Here is a 20,342-nt window from a genome sequence, read left to right as displayed (position 1 = left end):
CCCACGAAGTCAGGAGAGATGGGAAGTTAATTCTGATTGTTTTATTTAACTAATATATCCAAAATATCATTTCAACATGTAATCAATACAAAATAACTGTGAAACAGAGATTGTACATGCTTTTTTGGTACCATGTCTTTTGAGGCCTGGTGTAGTTTTTCATGCCCTTTGGTCCAACTCTAACACAACCCTTCCCCACCAGAGCACCAAGAAAAACAGTAAGATAACTGAGATCTGGTCATGTAAGAGAAGAGGAACCTGCACCTAACCAGGGCTGCCTCATGCTTTACCTGTCCCTTGTCTCAGCCCTCCCCATAAATAACCAGATCAGGCTGTGAGAAAACCTCAGTCCTGACAACTGACTATATCCAATCTGTTGGGGATGGTTGAACTATCAGTGGAAACTAGAAAAGAACTAGAAAGAGGAGCCAGACAGAAGAACAGGGTTATGATGAGCAGAGACATGGAAGGGGAGCCAGATAGGTGGGTGAGGAGGGACAGAGACTGGGATGGGTACAGGGTTGGAAAGTCAGGTGAAGTGGCAGACCTATCTTGAACTTCTGTCCTATAGGGCCTGTGTGTGGTATGGTGTTCTTTGGGGTACTACCATGGGCTGCAGCAGTTCACAGAAGGCCCAGTCCTACATACCCACTACCATCTGATTAGCCCCCAAGTCTCAGACCCACATCCAGGCCGGGTGGAACCAGGAGGCTGCACTGGTCAGCTGTGTTCAAGTCCTTTATTTCTCATACCCAGAATCCAGTGTACTCTGTCCTACATTCCCATAGGAGCAGAGCAGAAGGTGTGTCCTGGGGGATGGGACCACTGGGCAAATTTGCCAGCCTCCACACATCTGCCAGTCTTGTGCAGCTGTATGACAGAAAAGTGTCCTACAAAGTGTCCTGTGGGAAGGGGCTGTGGTGACCAAGATACACCAGATCTAGCCTAGTCCAGTTAGGAGCTCTGACAAACTGTGGGTAGGCAGGCATGGCTTCCTGGACCCAGAGCTCACCAGTCTGTCCAAAGCTACCCAGAGCTGGGCCTAGGTTTCCTGTGAGGCCAAAAGCCACCCCCAGTAATGTTTGTATTTTATGGCTGTCTCAGTCAGAAGGGAAGTCACAACTGATGCCATGGTCTTCCGGTGTGGAGGATAACCCTACTTTCTCAACTTCTGTCCACAGGAATAGTGGGCCCAGCTCCAGAAGGCTCAAGGTGTGGCAGAATCAGGTGTCAGGTACTTAGGTGATTCTCAGCTCTTGAGACCCTGGCAGAGAGCACATTTCACGTGTCCTCTGTCCAAGTGGGGCTCCATGGAGTCAGCTGCAGGCCCTGACTGCTCCAGCTGGAGCCATACCTCAGGCCCAGGAACCTCAGGCTGTGGATGCCCAGAGAGATGGGTCAGGGCATGTTGGCTGAGAAGGGTAAGCCAGCTCCTGCGTAGCCTGAGCCTCCTGCTGGTGTTGCAGGCAAGTGTGGCCTGGTAGGGCAAGTACCCATGGGAAACAATACAGAAGCAGTGACAGGGTGCAGGGCACAGTTCACCTGCCACACACATTGGCCCCCCTTGCTCTCTCTGGGGAAACAGGGGGTGCTGTTTGTTGCTGCACACAAGTGATCAAACCCCTAAGGGGCAGGGGGTGAGGCCTGAGGGCCAAGGGAAGGACAGAAGATGCAAACCAACTGTCCATGATGAGGGTCAGGTACATGCCATCAGGCCCACTCTGGAGGACATTTGCTCTAGCCACCACACCTTTGGCTGAGATCAGGGAGCCTGGGAGTTGGCGGGGGTGCCACTGCCCACCAAGGAAAGGCCTCACCCTCATGTCTGGGCCAGCGAGAGCTCCTCCAGGCCTCCCTTCCCCAGACGATACCTGGCTAGGTCCTTCCTGGTCACCAGCCCCACCACCTGCAACATTGAATCAGGGTCAATACTCCACCTGCCTCTAGAAGTTCCTGTACCCCCACATTACTGGAGAAATGGGGAACCCACAGGGATCTGGTACAGGGTCCCCTACGAAGTACACGGATCACTGGCCTCACCTGATTGCAATTGTCCACCACCACCAGATGTCGTAGACCCAGAGCACGGAACAGTTTGAACACCCGAGGGAGGGAGGCCTCCTGCAAGGTGGGCACAGCCTCAGCTGTAACTCAGGAACCAGACCCCAGACTCTGGCATACTTCCTGGCTTCAGGATAGCAGTATGTATCCTGGGCTATCTCCTTCCCTCCATGCCCTGCCTGCCTGGACCCAGTGTGCTGCCGCAGAGCTTCAATGGCTGTCAATGCCTAGTGATTGGACAGCCCCCTCCCAGACCACCCACTAACATTCTGGCCACATGGCTCTGCCTGATGGCCTTGCCTGATACCTGGGGCACAGTGTAAGGGGAGGGGTTCATGAATTCGGACAGGTCCATGGTGCACTCGCGCTCATCCTGTGACACATGGATGGACTGGATTGGTGGGAAGCGTGGGTAGGCATCACGAAAGTCCTTCAGCCGCAGTCGCCGTTGCACCAGGCCCATGTTGGATCTCTCCACAAACACCTGCAGGGCCAAGGGTTAGGCTCCATGGGGTGTCCCCTGCTCTCCCCCACCTCTCTACCCATTGCTGGTTGGTCTGGCACCTTGTGCTTCAGGAGCACGATGAGCTGGGAGCGCAAGATCAAACCCTGGAGTCGGGCTGGCTGTAAGAGAAGGAGGGATTAGAGGGAGCATTTGGACAGTAGCCCCAGACCACAGCTGCCTTCTCTGGCTACATGCAAGCCCCAGCCATGGCCAATGACAGCCTCGGTGGAGCACTAACCTTGCTGTAGACACCTGAAGTACACAATCCCATTAAACCCTGTAGGACCTGAGCTGGGGCAACGTGGTGCCAAGATGAGGCACTTGTTGGTGGTGAGATGCAGCCCTGGATGCAGTCCCCAAATTAAGCCCAAACTACCAGTGATAACAGTGATAGCAGGATAGGACCTGGGTGAGGAGATGCAGTGGTAGCTGGGCTCACATTCTGCCAGTATCTGCTGACAGCCATAAAGGTGACAGCTGACCAGCCTAGTTTGATCAGGAGGAGCACAGGAGGTCTGTGTAATCCATGGAAGCTCTCCCATGGCCAGCATGGGCACACAGCTGTGGGCATAGCTATTCTCTAGTGAGATTTTACTCTGCACCTAAATATGGAGCTGACACATTCACACAAACTGCACAACATGCTTCCCAACCACAGACCACAGAGGAAGGAACCTCAAGGCTACAGGGAGGGCTGTTGGTACCTGAGTGTTGTCTGAATCCTCTACCACAGGGAAGCCATTGTGGTTGGATGCTGTGTTGCTGAGGACATCCACAATGACACCCACCTTCTCTCTCCTCCTTAGGCATGTCACCGGTGTGCTCATTACCTCCCTGAGGAGATGCCAGTGCAGTCACCAACACAGACAGTTGCTCACCAGGCACAATATCTTCCTCAATAGCCTACTTTTGTACCATGACAATATTCATGGCAGGTACATAGCTGCTAGATTAGAAAACTGGAAGCTAAGGTGCACCTACACCAAAAGCCAGCTATGGACTAGCCATGGGAGCCAGAAGGCCTTCTGGTAAAAGAAGGTAAAACCCATGGTAGAACCCATGGTAAAACCCTTCCCCTGCAGCCTACCACTCACCATCCCCCACAGTGTGTCATGGACAGGGTGGTCATACCTAGCAGTGAGTGAGTGTGAGGTGACGGGAGCCTCCCAGTGCAGGAAGGGCACACTCTGCAGCTGGATGTGCATGTCATACAGACCCTAGGGGAAGACACCGTGAAGCATAGCACCAGGGATGGCTCAAGATGCACTGTGCCTGTCCCACCCAGGGAGGCCATTTAGGGTTGGCTTCACAGGGGCTCCCTCCCCTCTGCAGCTGCTGCAGGCCCCACAACCCAGTGTCAGGATTCCAGGCCCACAGGGTGGGGAAGGTAAGCAGGGCTTCCCCTCTGTGCACCTCAATGAAGACATCGCCCACAATCTTGGCAGTCATCAGCACCAGCATGATAGGGAAGCCGTAGGTCACATTGCTTGTAGCCTCCATCATGATGACTGTCAGGCTCAGGGTCATTCTCACAATGCCACCTGTTGGAGTGGCCATGAACCCCGTCCCTCCCATATACTGTGTCCACATTCTCTTTGCAGCACCATGGCTGCCTACTTGTCCCTTTAGGCCTCAGCTACCGCGACAGTGACTGCCTGCTATCATGTGGCCATGCCATCAGGCATCAGAGGACTATACCTATCTCAAGCCCATTGTCTGTGTTGCCTTTTCCTTTTTTTTTATTTTCAGCACTGGGAATTGAATCCAGGGTCTTGGAATTGAGCTATATTCCTAGGTCTTTTTTTTTTTTTTTTTTTTTTTACTGGGGATTGAACTCAGAACCCTGCACTTTCCAGACAGGTGCTTATTCTACTGAGCTGTCTCCCCAGCCCTTTTTTTTTTTTTTTTTTAAATTTTGAGACTGTTGTTAAGTTCCCCGGAAGGGGCTCAATCTTGTACACTTCCCAGAATGCTGGGAGTGGAGGAGCACACTCCTATGCTTTGCTCCATGTTGTTCATTTAAATGGAGAGCTGACTCTCACCAGGCCAGCCCTGGCTGCACCCACCACAGGGGTGAGGAGGCAGGTGTCTCTTCCTGACTTGCAAAGCCCACCCACTACCCAGGCCAGAGCGAGGACTCACCAAGCTGGGCAGCAGCTCCCATCAGGGCATACTTGCCAGGGTCTGCCCAGATCTGCAGGTGGCAACACAGGGAGACATCAGTAAGGTGCAGGGCCCTGCCAAACCTACCAAGATATATCAGGCAGGATGGCCAGACCCAGGCCAAGCAATCCCATATAAGCCTGAATCAAAAAATCTTACATTTCACCATGTGCTACAATCAAAATACAGAAACAGTAGTGCAGGTGTGCCTCACTTGGAGAGAGTAAAAGAACTGTGGTCCACCATGTATACCAGAGAATGCAGCACATAAGGCTATGCTCTCTGCATTATGGAGGCACAGTGACAGCTGCTGCATACTGTGAGGAAAGCTGGGCCCAAGTGCACACAGAGCACCACTGTCTGTGTGGACACAAACAGACCTCTGTGAGGAGATTCCAACACACATCAGGACTAGGATAAGCCTTGAAGACGTCCTGCTCAGGAGAATTGAGGAAGAGCCTGTAGGCCAGTATGGGCAGAGCAAAACATGGAGGAAGGCAACAGGGAGGCTGCTGATGGATACAAGGGTCCTTTCTGGACCAAGACTGTATCTAGAAGGAAACATGGCACACATGCCCATGCAGGGTGGGGTGGGATACTTCCTGCCATACCCTTTTCTCTGGTCATGCTAGGGACTGAACCAAGGGCATCAGGCTTGCTAGGTGAGTCTACCACTGAGTCCTATCCCCAGCCCCTGTGTCCCTTTCTATAATTTTTTGGTCCTGTTTGATGACAAAAGTAAAAAAATAAAAACAGAGAAGATAAAAACAAATCCTCAAAGGAGCTAGAAAGAGGAGGGAAGCTGAGGAGGCTGCCCTCCTGGGTAGACATGGTGTTGTGGGCAGCCTATGCCTAGACACAGGCCCCGGGACAGCAGGCCCTGGCCACAGCTAAATGGCCTCCAGTGCTTCTCACACTATTTTTTATTAATTCTCTTACTAATAGCAAACACCATCATCCTCACGTTTTTGCAACACCCTGTTCTTATGAGCATGGCCATTGGATGGAGGATCACAGAGACCAGTCAAACAATGGGGCTAATAGCCACCTCCCACCAGCTCCCCACTTACTGCTGCTCCTGTAAGGTAAGACAAGGAGATGCCGAAAAGCCGGCCCCAGGCAGCCCCAATGAGTAGAGATGGGATGAAGACACCAGCAGACACAGTGAGTCCGTAGGTCCAACAGGCCAGGAAGAAGTAGACCAGGGTGAATAGGCCCAGGGTCATGGGATTGTAGGAGCCTAGGGGAAAGCAAAGCTACTGAACTGCCTGCTAGACTCATGCCCCTGCAGGGCTGTCCCATCTGACCCAGAAGGTCACATCCTGGGAACCAGGTCATCTAAGCCCTGATCACACAGTGGCCCCATACCCTCCTCAGTGAAAGAAAGGGGACGCTGTGGAGCAGGTGGCCTCATGTGGTACTGCAGGTGTCAAGTGGTCTAAGCCCAATGCCAGACACATTTACACTCACTAGAAGACCCCTGTGTCAGTTCATCTCACCTGCCAAACTGACTGGACTAAAGGTGACTGGTCCATGCGGTTACCATGCTCCTCACTGAACTAATTCACTGATATTCAAACCCAACTGTGCTATTAGAAGATGGGGACTGCCTCATGTGGTAACCATGCTCCTCAGTGGACTAACCCACTGATATGCAGATCCAATTGTGCCATTAGGAAGTGGGGGCCAGCTGGAGAAGGTGGGCTACCAGGGTGTGCCTGTGGAGGGTATCTCTCTGACACCTTTTCTCTCCTCTGCTTCCACTATCATGAGTGCAGCAGCTTTGTTCCCCCCACGTCCCTCTGCCATGATGTTCCACCTCACCTCTGACTCTCAGAAATGGAGGGTTGGGGTTATAGCTCAGTGGTGTAAGCACCTGCCTGGCAAGCACAAGGTCCTGAGATCAATCCCTGGTACCGTGGGGGTGGGGGCGGGGGCGGGGGAGGAATAGAACCAGCTAACCATGAACTGAAACCACAAGCCAAATGAACCCTTTCCTCCTTTAAATTGTGTAAGGCATTTCATTCCAGCAGTGGGAAAGCTGACCAATACAGGCTCTACTACCTTAGAGCCTTGCCTCAAATACCACCTGGGAATTGGGGTGCACACTGTTGAAGGCTCTTGGCTCTGTAGGACTTGACACCCTAATCTCAGGTCAACCAACTGAATGGGGACAGGCCTTCCCTCAAGCTGGAACTTCCCAGGTTGGTTCCTTTGGTGCAAGGTGGTTAGCAGCTCATGGAAAATGCCTCTGTGGCAGTGGGCAGCTAAGATTTGTTTTGCTGGGCTGAGGCTGCAAGATGTGAACAGGACACATCTGGGTAAGGTACAGGGCCCAGGAGACCCATTCTTGGCCACCATGGGATCTCCAGCCAAGCATTAAGGCCTGGGGGTTTGTTTTTCCCAGACAAGCTGCTGAGACAAATGAAGCCATGTGGAGAGGGGAGTCCTATGGTGGTCAGAATGTGGAGATTGGGACAGGCATTGGCTTGTATGCTGAGAGCACCATGGCATAGATAGATCTCAGTGCCAATAAACAGATCTCAGGGTCAGGAAGGACAGAGGACACACATGGAAAGCTACTCATTGCATGCTAAGTGATGACAGCTAGGAGACATATCCTGAGGTAAGAGCTGCATATACATGCAGGCTACCTGGGGTCTTAGGTATCAGTCACTTCAAACAAGATCTGGGCCATCTCACCTCACCCTCAAAAGGTTTGTTAAATCCTGTGAACCAATCCCTCTCACACAAACACACAGCTAAGGACAGGGAAGTCTTCAGCAGCCTTATGACAAGAAATAAAAACAAGGGTCAAAGTGGGTTTGATCGCCAGTACTCTGGGAAGCCAAGCCAGGAGGATTACAAATTTGACTCTAGCCTAGGCAATTTAGAGAGACCCTACCTCAAAATAAAATATGAAGAGTATAAGATGGCTGAGGAGATAGCATGGCAGTCTAAGTACCTGCCTGGCAAGTAGGTTTTGTTCCCCAGTACTGCATGCTGTGCTGTGCCAGCCTGGAACCCTGGGCACGCCATACTGGCTACTGAAACCAGGCATGGTGGCGTACCCTGTAATCCCAGTGCTGGGGAGGCTGAGACAGGAGGATCACCACAAGGCTAAGCTGCGTAGTGAGACCCTGTACCAAATAATTTTTTTTTTTTTTTTAAATAAAGAGTACAAGATGGGCCATAGTGGTGTAGACCTGTCATCCCAGTATTCAGGAGGCTGAGGAAGGAGGATCAGTGTGAGCTCAAAGCGAGTCTGGGCTATACAGTGAATTTAAGGTCAGCCCAAACTACACAGTAACACCCTGTCAGAAAAGGAGAAAGAAGGGGATGGAGGAGAGGGGAAGGGGAAGGGGGAGAAGGAGAGGAGGGGAAGAGGAAGAAGAGGAGGAGGAGGAGAAAAAAAGGAAAAGGAAAGAAAAAGCTTCCAGGTGGCCCAGATGCACGGGAGCTCCAGAGCCAATTTTATTACATGGCATGAGGGTTGGGGGCTTTATAATCAGGCACATGCTGTTTTTTTTTTTTTAATTTTTTTTTTATTTTTATTTATTTGAGAGAGAGAGAGAGAGAGAGAGAGAGAGAGAGAGAGAGAGGGGTGTGTTTGTGTGTGTGTGTGTGTGTGGCCAGCTCAGCCCACCAGGGGGCGGGGCTGGCTGGCATGTGGTGCTGGGGGATTGAACCGCGGTCCCTGATGCCTTGCCAAGCTTGTTCTAAGTAGGTGCTTTAGACCACTGAGCCATCTCTCCAGCCCCACATGCTGTTTTTGTATGAGAAGTGTGGCTGGAAAAAGCAGTGGCTCTGAGTTATCAGGCTGGGTTTTCTGACAATGCAGCATCCAGTGGGAGTAGAGATGGAGGCAGACCCAGAAAAGAAGAAAGTGGTGATGATGTGGGGAACCTGGCCAGTTCTGCTCTAGGGACATGGTCTCCACTTGTATGCAGGATTATAGCATTCCTGCAGTGCTCCCCAGCTGACAACAGGGCTGCCAGCCTCTGTGTTCCAATATACACCTTGGTACCAAGGATACCCCTCCAGCCTGGAGGAGCAACTTCTGGACCAAGAACCTGCCCTACCATCACCCCATAAGCCAGCAGTGCTGCCCAGTACATACCAGGTGGGTCATGGAAGAGGCTCACCACACTCTTCTCTGGGGTGTTGAAAAAGGCTGCAGCCATAGAGTTGTACTCGCCATCTGCACAGAAGAGCTGTAAGGTCGGGAGAGAGGATACAGTGGAGGGCAGATGGCCCATGTGTTATGGAGACCTCGTGTTGTCATCAGGGAGAGCTAACTCTTATCATCTAGGCCAAGAGGGTGTACAGCACGACTTGGGGGAGGGAAGTGACACAAAATCTAGATTTAAGTCCGGACTGCAGAGGTATGTCAATCCCTGCTTGAGGATGGCCAACTGGACACTTGGATGGACAACCCACCTATCCCTGCTGCCTGGAAGAAATAGCTGTTCCTTGAGCAAACCCCTAGAACCAATATCAGATGCAAGGCCCTGTGAGCCAGCAAGCCCAGCCCTCCCAGGCAAAGGCAGTGCTGGGGCTTCAGCAGGGCTGGACTATAGCAAAATTAGCCTCATCAACCATGGCACCAATGAATCCCAGGAGCTGATGAGCCCTAGCAATCTGTTCATTCCTGACCCTACCAGGCCTCACTCCCTACTTTGCACTCCCAGTCCTGGCCACCACTCATTGCTTCCTGTCTCCACAGAGGCCTGCTTTGGACACCCTATCACTGGAATCATGAACAATGCAACGCTTTGTAGACTAGCTTCTCTCACTGAGTATCATACTTCTAAGACCCACTCATGATATGGGAAGGTCATTACTTCCATCCTGTGACTGAATGTCACTCCCTACAAAAGTGGATTAAGGACACTTCCCAGTTTGGATGACTATGAATGAGCTGCCACAAATATCAACTATGGTTTTGTATGGGCCCAAGTCTGCATTTCCCCAGTCCATACCAATGAGCACCCATCTAGGAAGATGCAGTCTCTGCCCTCCTAAGCCCCAAACCTACCTGAAGCGGGTAGGACATGGAGTTCCCCTGCAGAGGCTGGCAGTCTCGTGAGGAATAAATCAACACAAAGGCAACGGTAGCTGTGACAGCGGCCACCAGGATGGCCTCAATCACCTGTAGGCAGGGCCGGTGGATGTACCTAAAGTCAAGCCAGGACAGATTTTGCTACAGGGATGAAAAGGCAGACTTCCTGGAGATTCCTGAGGCAGCTTCCATGGCAACCTGGATCACAGGATATTTAGTGAAATGACACAGCACGTGTTTAATGATCAGCCTGCCCAGACTGCAGGATGCACCGTGGTTATCTTCCTTGGGTGAAAAAGATTTCCCAGAAGCAACCATCTCCCTGGTTTTCTGCTATGGGACAAGATTTCTGCTTCATCCTACCCACTCTGCAGTAGCCCATACAATAGTGCAAGATCAAGAAGTTCTTCTGCAACCCAAGATCCTCTCCTAGTACCAGGATAGCTCAGAAGGTGGGTATAACAAAGGACAGCTCTGTAAAGGTAGACAATGGGATTGCCTGGCAGCCCCCAGGTGGAGGTTGTGTGATAGCTAAGGCAGAGCAGTCCCGGACCCACCCAGCTCCCTGTTCTTCTACCCAGGGCACTGCCCTTTAGATGTGGAGTTCTCACACTTTCTCTGAAGGGTCCTCCAGCCTAGGGATTGCCTGTTCCCCTGCACAGAGGTTGCAAGTCCTGCCTTATGTGCTCTAAGCATCTCAGTCAGGTACAAACCATGTCAACATAAAGCTTCCTGCTCTGGCCACAGTGTAGAGCCTATAGCACAGCATCCATTTCAGAGGCCCCACATGGTTATGCATGTCAACATAGAGGCCCTTCCTCACCTGATTCGAAACATCGTCAGCCAGTAATTCAAGGCGTTAAACACAGCTCCAAGAATGCCACCTGTGATCACAAAACAAACTCATATCAAATACATAGGGGAGGTGAAGGCCCCAACTCTGCAGGCTCTCCAAAAACAGGAAGTCCCAGCAGAGAGCCCCACCGAAACAATTCTTCTGCCTCTCTCATTCTGGTGCTGCAACCTTCCTTTTAGAGAAAAGGGTTTTTACAGAATAACACAGGTTGTGCATTCCTAACCAGGAAATCCCAAACCTGAATCTCTGAGCACTGACATAACCCACAAGTGGAAAATTCGACACATGTGCTCATGTGATAGGTCACAAGTCAAAATGCAGGAGCACTAAAAATATCACACAAAATTATGGCTAGGTGTGGTGGCACATGGCTATAATCCTAGCACTCTAGGAGGCTGGAGCAGCAGGATCACAAGTTTGAACATAGTCTGGGTAAATTAACAAGATCCTGCCTCTGCAGGGGTGATGATCACTGAGTCTGAGGTCAGCCTTAGCTATAAAAGCAAGTTCAAGACCAGCCTGCACTATATAGCAAGACCTTCTCAAAAACAAAAAACAAAACAACCCAGTCAGGCATTGAGGGGTATGCTTGTAACTCCAGCACTCTGGAAGCTAAGGTAGATTACCAAGGATCATCACTGAGTTCGTCAGCCTAGGCTCCATAGTAGGTTCAAGGCCAGCCTTAACTTCATAGCAAGACCTTGTCTCAAAAAAACAAAACAAAACTGAAACAAACAAAAGCCAAAAAAACTATAACCCTACTTCAGAAAACAACCTTCAGGCTAGTGTAAATGATACTTACGAATTTTGTGGTTAGACATGCATCCTTTCACCAAAATATTTAACTGTGTATATGCCATTATTTAAAAATACAGAAAAATCCCAAACACTAAACCACTTTTAACCCCGAGCATTTCAGGTCAGGACCCTTACCTCATAGAACCTGTGCCCTGCTCTACCTCCCAGGTGCCCACCTGTGTGAACCGGGGCTCTGCTAGTGGGGAAGTGATGACATGACACAAAGCCTGTGGCAGTGGAAGAACTCTTAAGAGGTAGTGCGCATGTCCTCCCCAACCCAGATTTACACTCCAGTCCATCCTGCAGTGAGGTCCCTTACCCACCACGCCCATGGCGATGAAGACGGGAATCTCATGGATGGTGTAGGCCATTTTCTGTGTAGAGGGGAAAAAGTGAAGGCTATGAGGGACCTTGTCCATGGCTCCCCATGATCTGATTTGTCCATGAGAGCCCTCTAGCACTTTTGCCCAGGACTGTAGAGGTCCTGTGGATAGGAGAAATGGGCATCTTGAGCAGCCTTCAGCCCACTCTTAGCATGGCTGGTTTAAGCCACAGCTCCTACAGATCAGCTGGCACTCAGCACATGGCCAGCTGTCAGTCACCCTGGCCCTAACAGGCAGGTCCCTATGTATTAAGTATTCCAGGACCTTTGCAGCTTGTAATCAAGATCTAGATTCCATAGCTAAGAGTTAGAATTTCCCCCAAGATCTAGTTAAAATCTGACTTAAGTAAAAAAAGGTTCTAGTCCTGGCACCATAAGGGGCAAGGTACGATAGGGAGGGCTGGTTACCTCAGAGTCAAATCTTCCAAAGTTGATGAGGCCTGGACTGGACAAGTCCCACACATTTCCATGGTAAATGCTCAGAACAAAATTCAGAGTGAAGGTAGAAATCATGGAAGCAAAGAACTGCAGCAGAGAGAAAGAAAAAGAGAGAGGCCAGTGTGTCAGAGAGACACTATGGCTAAGGCCACTCAGCATCCTGGGAGCTGTAAAGAAGCCTGCCCAGCTAACTACCCAAAGCCAGGCATGGGACGCCTGTCACTGAGGAGCCTAAGTCTGGACACCTCACCCAAGACAGAAGGAGGGGGCTGGAGCCAAACAGGCTGTGCTCCCAGCATGGTTGGGCAAAGGGGGTCATGCCCCTTTGGACAGACAAATGCTAGAGACAAGACAATGAAGGATAACAAGGTAAAGTTGTGGGTCTGGGGTCCCTATAAACCACCCAAAGTTGACAAGGACACCTAGGACTGAAAGGAGAGCTAATGAACCCATGAGGGACATGGCTCTACAACATAAACAGGTGGGCTGAGTTTGAAGTGTCCACTCTGACCAAAAGATGGCTGTCAGCACTGGCTGACCTTGGGGGACACAGAAACCCTGGCTGGGGGCTGTTAGGCACTTACAATCCTCCATGTCAGGAACTGGTTCCAGAAGGAAGCTCCTTCCTCCAAGCTGAAAAGCACTCCACCTGAAAGTTATCAGGAGGACTGGAGTGCCAACCTAGTCACAGGGCATCTGCACCCATTACCCTCTCCCACCCGAGACCCCAGAGACTGAGGCCATGGCCCAGGAAGCCATTGGGGTGGGACCTGGTCACAAAGGGAGAGGCTTCTCAGAAGTTTGAGGGCCAGGCCTGGACATGCTGCCCAATCCTGTTGGCCTACACCCTGACAGGTACTTAGTCTGTAAGCACCTAGCCTGACAGGCATGAAGCTCCCTAAAAGTAGAGCCCAGCCCAGGTGAGTTGGCCCCTCCTCACCCACGGGGGCTCCAAATGCAGCAGACACTCCAGCTGCAGCTCCTGCTGAGACAAAGTCTCGCTTCTCTGTGTCTCTGCGGAAGTACTCAAAGATCTGAAACAGGAAAAGAGATTCTATAGAGGCATTCCTCACAGGATGAGAGGTCAAGGACAGGTCAGCTAAAGGACAGGAGGGCTAGGGATGTGCTCATTTCAGCATATGTGCTCATTTCAAATATGAAAGTAGGAGAGCTAGGAAGGGGTTTTCTCCATGATCATAATATCATTCACTATAGATGTGTGGAACTTGCCCAGAAGATGCTATAGGTGAGGGGCCGGGGAGATGGCTCAGTGGAATAAGTGCTTCCCTGGCAAGCACAAGGGCTCAAGTTCAATCCCTGGTTCCACAAAAAAAAAAAAAAAAAAAAAAAAAAAAAAAAAAAAAAAATGCTACAGGTAGCTACAGCAGGTCATGGGCTAAGAATATCTATGTTTCCAGAGACAAGAAAATGAGCAGAAGTTTCATTTGCCAGAGCAACTCAGGTCACAGAGACCTGAAGAAAACCATAAGCAGGGCATGGTGGTGCACGCTTGTAATCCCAGCACTTGGGAGGCTGAGGCAGGAGGATTGTTGTGAGTTTAAGGCCAGCCTGAGTTACAAAGTGAGCTCAAGGTCAGCCTGAACTGCATAGTGAGACCCTGTCTCAAAAAGAAAAAGAAAAAGAAAAAGAAAAAGACAAAGACAAAGACAGGGCTGGTGAGATGGCTCAGTGGTCTAAAGCACCTACTTAGAACAAGCTAAGCAAAGCACAGGGACCACGGTTCAATCCCCAGCACCACGTGCCAGCCAGCCCCGCCCCCTGGTGAGCTGAGCTGGCCACACACACACACACACACACAATAAATAAATAAATAAAAAATTAAAAAAAAACCAAAACAACAAAACAAAGACAAAGACAAAGAAAACCAAGTAACTGAAAAATCTACACTATGTAGTTCAGGCCCAGGCTGGCCTTGAACTCATGGTGATCCTCCTGCCTCAGTCTCCCAAGGGCTGGGATTACAGGTGTGCCCATCACACCTGGCTCTCTACACACTTGCTTTAAATTTTGAAAAAGTATTGTCTACTAACGAAATGTTAGGCACCTCCAAATTCAAATAGAAATTCATCAGAATGCAGGTAACTTTGTGGAGAAACAAAACTGTCTCAAGTGTATCTAGAAAATCAGAGTTAGAGTCCACCTAGGGTTCCAATCTTCCTCAGGAGAATGTCTCCTGCGAAGCTGGTCAGAGCCATAATACCCTTTAACAGAAATGCTTAACACACACATACACACACACAAAAAAGAAAAGAAATGCTTAATACATACAACACCAGCATCAAAGGACGGGCTATGGAGAGGCCATGTGGAGCTCAAGTGAAGGACCCACGCCCATGGGCCAGGGGCAGGCTAGGTGGTCACTGGGTAGGGGATGGGCTCACCCTGGCCCATCCTGGAAGCATGGGGTGAGACCCACCATTCCTGGCAAGGCTGTGTATGGGGCAGGAACCCAGGTCCAGGGGATGTTCATCTCCACAGATAAGTTCATCTCTACCTGGGGCAGGCTCACCTTGAAATCTCGCTTCAGTGATGTCGATCTTCCCTGGGAGATCCCAGCAGCAATCACTGATCCAGAGTGGATCATTGGCCCTTCCTGAAAGCACAGAGCAATCAGCACTCAGGGAGCAAGAATGGGGACTCAAGCTGATACAGAGTCACAGATACTTTGTTACCTTTCCAACTGCCAGTCCTCCTACCACAGACAGAATCACGCCAGACACCTTGATCACTAGTGTCTGGAACACAAGGGAAAAGGTGAGTGAAGACCAGATGTTCTCCATGCATTCAAGCAACAGAATCGGATTCAGTGACATGATGCAAGGACACATGAGTTAAAAAGCTCGAAGGCAAGTGCCACAGTGGTATCCTTGGAAGAGGCTTCTAGCTGGCTCTCTTCCACACCCTAACATCACGACAGGAGCCACAGTCCCCTCTACACACACTCAGGGCATCTCCGTGGTAGGCCCTGGACATTCCTCTGGCAAGTGTAGGTCTCTTTCCCCATGCAGTGCTGAGCTGTACCCTGCCCCACTGCCAGTATCTCTGCATTTTTCCCCTGGCTGACATTATTGCATATCAATAACCCACCTCCCTCACCAAAAGGAGTGCTGCGACCTAGGGGCCTGACCTACACATCCCACTGGTACCCTGCCCTGCCGCATCCTCTGTGTGCGACCCCATTTGAACATGTGTTCATGTTCAACAGCAGATCAGCAACAGAAAAGGTAAGGGCTGAGGGGCTGCAATTTCCTTCAACTGCTAGGGACTCATGGTACTTGTAGACAGAAGACTATCACTGGGCCTGGAAAGGTTGAAACCTACGCGACTCACACATCACCCACCTGCTCTCCCACTGAGTCCACAGACTCTGAACAATTGAGGGTAGCATTGGGGAACAGAGCTTTGAGTTCAATTAAGACACTGAGGGAAGCCTTACAAACCCAGCCAGTCAAGCAGTCAGCAGAAAGTGTTCAGCAAAACTTTCTAGAATGTGCCAGCCTGCCTATGTGGTATGTAGGTAACGGGGTCAGATGTCATGCCCAGCAATGCTAGGTCAACCCTATTCAAAAGTAGAGCCAAAACACAGGCTGTGCTGCATGTGGTGGTGTACACATAATCCTGGGTCTCTGGGAAGCTAAGAGAGGAGGACTGAAAGTTTAAGTCCAGCTCAACTTAGTGAGACTCTATGTCAAAATAAATTTAAGGGGCTGGAGAGATGGCTCAGTGGAATAAGCACTTCCCTGGCAAGCGCAAGGGCCTGAGTGAGTTTAATCCCCAGTTCCGCCAAAAAATAAAAAATAAAAAAAATTTAAAATGAGTGGGGCCGGGGAGATGGCTCAGTAGAATAAGTGCTTGCCTGGCAAGCCCAAGTGTCTGCGTTCAATCCCTGGTTCCACAAAAAAATAAAAAATAAAAAATAAATAAAATGAGCTACAAATGTAGCTCAGTACAAAGGCCCCTGTACTGACGCCCACCCCACCACCAAAATTAAGCAAGGACAGGGTTCTCCAGTTGCCCAAAGTATGAGCAACTGCCCCTCCTTGGGCCCAGAAGCACCCTGGGGATGAAGCAGAGCACCAAGGCTGGGACTGTTCAGGAGGTTCAGACCTACCCATCCTCCTACAATGGAGACAGGAAGCAGCTCTGCCTCTCTAGCTCAGAAGACAAATGGCTGTGAACAGAGCATGTCACAATGGCTGGGTATCCAGGAGATTAGGGTGCTACCAATGACATTTAGTATAATGAGTATTAGAGAAAAATATGAAAATAGAGGATAGCAGGGCATGGTGGTACATGCCTATAACTGAGTGAGATTTTGACTCAAAATAAAAAAGGGCAAGGTAGCTAGTTCAATGCAAAGGCGCTGGGCTCAAGGAAAAAAAAGAAAGGTTACTCCTATGTGAATCTGTCAGCCATCTGTGCACACCACTGCTAGCATACAAGAGACTGGGGACAGAGGTAGAAGAGCCAATGGGCAAAGGATGTGCCCTAGAAACTAACACTCAGTAGAGCACCTCGTGTCCTACCTGGGGTTGCTTTGTACCTCACCTTGAGCCGTACTACGTGGGGGATCTTCACCCCGTTGAGGAAGCACTTGATCTGGGGGATCCCACTACCGGCAGCAACTGGCTAGAAGAACGGAAGACCACTGAGCAGATAGAACCCCTCTCCCACCACACCCTGCCAGGCCCAGAAAGATCTGGACAGCCTGGCCTGTGGATAAGGCCTTGTGTCTGGGTGATATGCTCATGTCTCCCTCCCCCGATACAGAACCTCTGAGAGTTAATCATGTAGGACATGGTCAAGGCTGCACATAAAGACATCTGTCTCCAAGGCAAGCAGGGGAATAGTCCAGGATGAACCTGTCACTCACTTATCATATACCAGCAAAAAGAAACTAGAACTTTCTTTGCCTTGGGCCCTGCTCTGAACCCAATGGAAGGTTCTGGATGCTGCCTCTCTATTCTATCTTTCCAAGACAAAGACAAGAAACAAAGAGGGGCCTATGAAGGGGAGAGTCCTGGGAAAAGCCACAGGATGCAAAGTGCCCTCCAGGGTCCACCCCCTCAGGTGGAGGTGCAGGGTCCCACTAGGGAAGGGGTCATCCCGATCCTCTGTTTGAGTGAGTCAGCCCCACTCTTTAGGCCTAGCAGGCAGCTGTCAATACCTATGGTACATCTTGCTACATAGAGCAGGCATAGTCCAGGGTGGCTAGGTAGGAGTGGCACCACCAGCGGTCAACAGGGAGGAAGCCCTGGTATATTTTCAGCTTCTACTGAACAGCTTTTTGTCTATGACATACAATTCAACACAAATCTAGAATGTAATTCTTAACCACCATTCCAGGACACTTGAAGGGGATGAGCTAAAGGAGTCCCCATTTATATACTGAGACCCCACACCCACCCTGGGCCTAAAACACTATGGTTTCTGCCACAGCCACAATACCTCTATAAAGGCCACAATCACAGAGCCGAGGAGCACAAAGGCAGAGTTCAGCGTGGCCCACAAGAGGAGAGAGAAGGACAGTCCACCCTTCTCTGTAAACTTGTCGATATCTGCAGGCTTGTCAAGGACAGGCAGTGGCACCATCCAGGCCCAGGCCCAGACCAGTCTACCTCCCCTCTGCAGTAGCTGAGCCAGTTGCCCAACACAGCACAACACTACCCGATAGCTCAGACACATCTCAACCACTTATGACAGAGGCACAGCCCCCTCTGGGTTGTTATTATTATGCCAGGTTCAGGGAGCAGGACATGTCCCAGCAGAGCTAGACCTACCCAGTAGGGCTCTCCTGCAAGGCCCCATTTCCCACCCACCACGCTGGGCAGCAATAAAGGACACTGTCCTTGATGAGCCTATACTTTAGGCCAGCCAAGTTCTCCACCACGATATCAATGAAGCAGGCCACAAGGCCTGTGAGGATCCCGATGAGGGCACATATGACCCAGCGTTTAATCTCCACTGTTCGGAAAGCCTGTGGAAAGAGATATAATTAGCAAATGTCCTGCTGTAGGCTGCCCTAGGATAGGGGCTCTTTGGATTCCCCAGGCTACCACCACATACAGCATGCTCCAACAGGGACCTGTAGTCCTGACAATTATGGCCAATGGCCAATAGCTCAGCCCCCAGCCAATGTCTCAAGGACCATGGAGCACCTTGGAGCCTCAGTGGGCAACTCAGAGGGAGGTGGGTGACCTTCCCAATAAATTCACAGTTACTGATATTTTAGGTAGTATGTTTGACATCTGTAAGAAGTCTTTAATCACAATGCCCATGATCATAATAGATTCTCCCAATGTTGATGCTCCAGAGGCAACCTAAAAGAGTACCTCTAGGCACTAGAGGTTTGGGGACAGGTGGGGAGGGAGAAGGAGACAGCAGGACAAAAGCTCAGACCCATCTCACTCACTGTGTGGTTGATCCGCCTTTCTTCCTCTAAGAACAGCTGGTTCTCGCTGTTGTCATAGTCCAAACTCTGTGGACCAAGAAAGCAGGGATAACAATTACTGGCTGAGGACAGGTGGTAGGGAGGATGGAAAAGACAGAGCCTAGATCCAAGAGCAGAAAAATGGAAGCTTACCTCATACTTGAGGGACAAAAGCTTTTCATTGTGAGGGATCTCCTTAGGCAAGGGATGGGAAGGTTCCACTTCCTGTAGAAGGAAAAGGCAAAGTCCCACAATTTACACATTAGGTACAGAGGAGAGAGGAAGGACCACTTTCCATCTTACTCTGGATGCCAGCATTATCCTGATAACAAAGGTGGACCAGGAAGTCACAAAAAAAAAAAAAAAAAGTCACCCTGTAGAATAATGCCTCCCATGAATACAGACATAAAAATCCTCAACAAGAGGTGAGCAGAGGGGATCTGGTAATACCAGAACCAAGACAGACTCTAGAAGAGCAAGGTTAGTTTACACTCCAAACTTAACGGATGCAACATGCCACACCAAAACAACAAAGACAAAATGCACATGATTGACCAGGCAGACACACATCAAGATGTGACAAAATCCAACATCTCTTTATGATAAAAACACTCAGCACAATAAAATAGGAGATTTTCCTCCCTGGGCACAGTGGCAGATGTCTGTAATCTCAGCTACTCTGGAGGATAAAGTAAGAGGATGGCAAATCTGAGCCCATCTTGGGCAACTCAGAAGACCTTGTCTCAAAATTAAAAAGGGCTGGGGATGTAGCTCAGTGGTAAAGCTACATGCCTTGCCCTGAGTTCCATTTCTAGCATCATGAGTAAATAAATAAACAAACAAATGAGTGAATGAATGAGCTTCCTCAATCTGATAGAGGCAACTATGAAAATTTAGGAAACACCATGCTCAACAGCAAGCAACGAAACACTTTTTCCCTAAGACGAGAACAGCCTGAACTGCACAGTGAGACCTTGTCCCAAAAAAAGACAAAGAACAACAACAACAAAAAAGATTTATCATATACAGGTACAAAGTCCCTATGATGAATGTGAACAGTATGTATATCTAAACTGTACCAATAAACTCAATAATAAAAAAGAAAGGAATTCAGGATGGAAGAAGTGAGACTGTCTCTACGTGGAGATGTCATGACCTTATATATAAAAAATCTTAACAAACACACCAAAAAACTATTAGAATAAACACACTTCGGAAGACTGTAGAGTACAAAAACTAGTTGTACTTCTATATACTTACAACAAGCAAAATGAGGGCCAGCAAGATAGCTTAGCAAACTAAGCACCTGCTTAGGCAAGTGCATAGTCCAAGGTTTGATCCCCATCACAACATGCCACATGGGCACACTGAGCCAGCCACCAAGACTGAGTATGGTGACAGGAGACCAGGTGTGGTGGCGCATGCCTGTAATCCTAGCACTGGGGAGGCTGAAAACAGGAGGATCACTACGAGTTCAAGCTGCGTAGTGAAACCCGGTACCAAATACATAAAAAAAAAAAAAAAAAGAAAGAAAGAAAGAAAGAAAGAAAGAAAGAAAAGAAAAAGCAAACTGAAAATAAAAATAAGAAAAAAAATCTGTAATAGCATAAAAATAAAATACCAGCA

General features: G+C 49.7%; 1 protein-coding gene across 1 annotated transcript in view; it reads right to left on the bottom strand.

Moving 5' to 3' along the window:
• Positions 1-92: 92 nt before the first annotated feature.
• Positions 93-20,342, bottom strand: part of Clcn7 (chloride voltage-gated channel 7) — a 35,003-nt gene continuing 14,753 nt past the window's right edge. Inside the window, exons 3-25 of the mRNA XM_004627905.2 lie at positions 18,870-18,941; positions 18,699-18,764; positions 18,131-18,263; positions 17,735-17,844; positions 16,835-16,915; positions 14,959-15,021; positions 14,796-14,879; positions 13,206-13,299; positions 12,850-12,914; positions 12,236-12,352; positions 11,765-11,819; positions 10,615-10,675; positions 9,768-9,906; positions 8,850-8,943; positions 5,800-5,969; positions 4,709-4,760; positions 3,980-4,107; positions 3,698-3,783; positions 3,271-3,400; positions 2,626-2,685; positions 2,369-2,545; positions 2,041-2,121; positions 93-1,906 (exon numbers count right to left, since the gene is read on the bottom strand). Of these exons, the coding sequence (XP_004627962.1) occupies positions 1,820-1,906; positions 2,041-2,121; positions 2,369-2,545; positions 2,626-2,685; positions 3,271-3,400; positions 3,698-3,783; positions 3,980-4,107; positions 4,709-4,760; positions 5,800-5,969; positions 8,850-8,943; positions 9,768-9,906; positions 10,615-10,675; positions 11,765-11,819; positions 12,236-12,352; positions 12,850-12,914; positions 13,206-13,299; positions 14,796-14,879; positions 14,959-15,021; positions 16,835-16,915; positions 17,735-17,844; positions 18,131-18,263; positions 18,699-18,764; positions 18,870-18,941 (2,205 nt within the window). The 3' untranslated portion in view covers positions 93-1,819. The remainder of the gene's footprint in view (positions 1,907-2,040; positions 2,122-2,368; positions 2,546-2,625; positions 2,686-3,270; positions 3,401-3,697; positions 3,784-3,979; positions 4,108-4,708; positions 4,761-5,799; positions 5,970-8,849; positions 8,944-9,767; positions 9,907-10,614; positions 10,676-11,764; positions 11,820-12,235; positions 12,353-12,849; positions 12,915-13,205; positions 13,300-14,795; positions 14,880-14,958; positions 15,022-16,834; positions 16,916-17,734; positions 17,845-18,130; positions 18,264-18,698; positions 18,765-18,869; positions 18,942-20,342) is intronic.

Source organism: Octodon degus, unplaced genomic scaffold (assembly GCF_000260255.1).
Source record: "Octodon degus isolate 3935 unplaced genomic scaffold, OctDeg1.0 scaffold00021, whole genome shotgun sequence".
Classification (NCBI taxonomy): domain Eukaryota; kingdom Metazoa; phylum Chordata; class Mammalia; order Rodentia; family Octodontidae; genus Octodon; species Octodon degus.
This window is presented reverse-complemented; position numbering and strand designations above follow the sequence as displayed.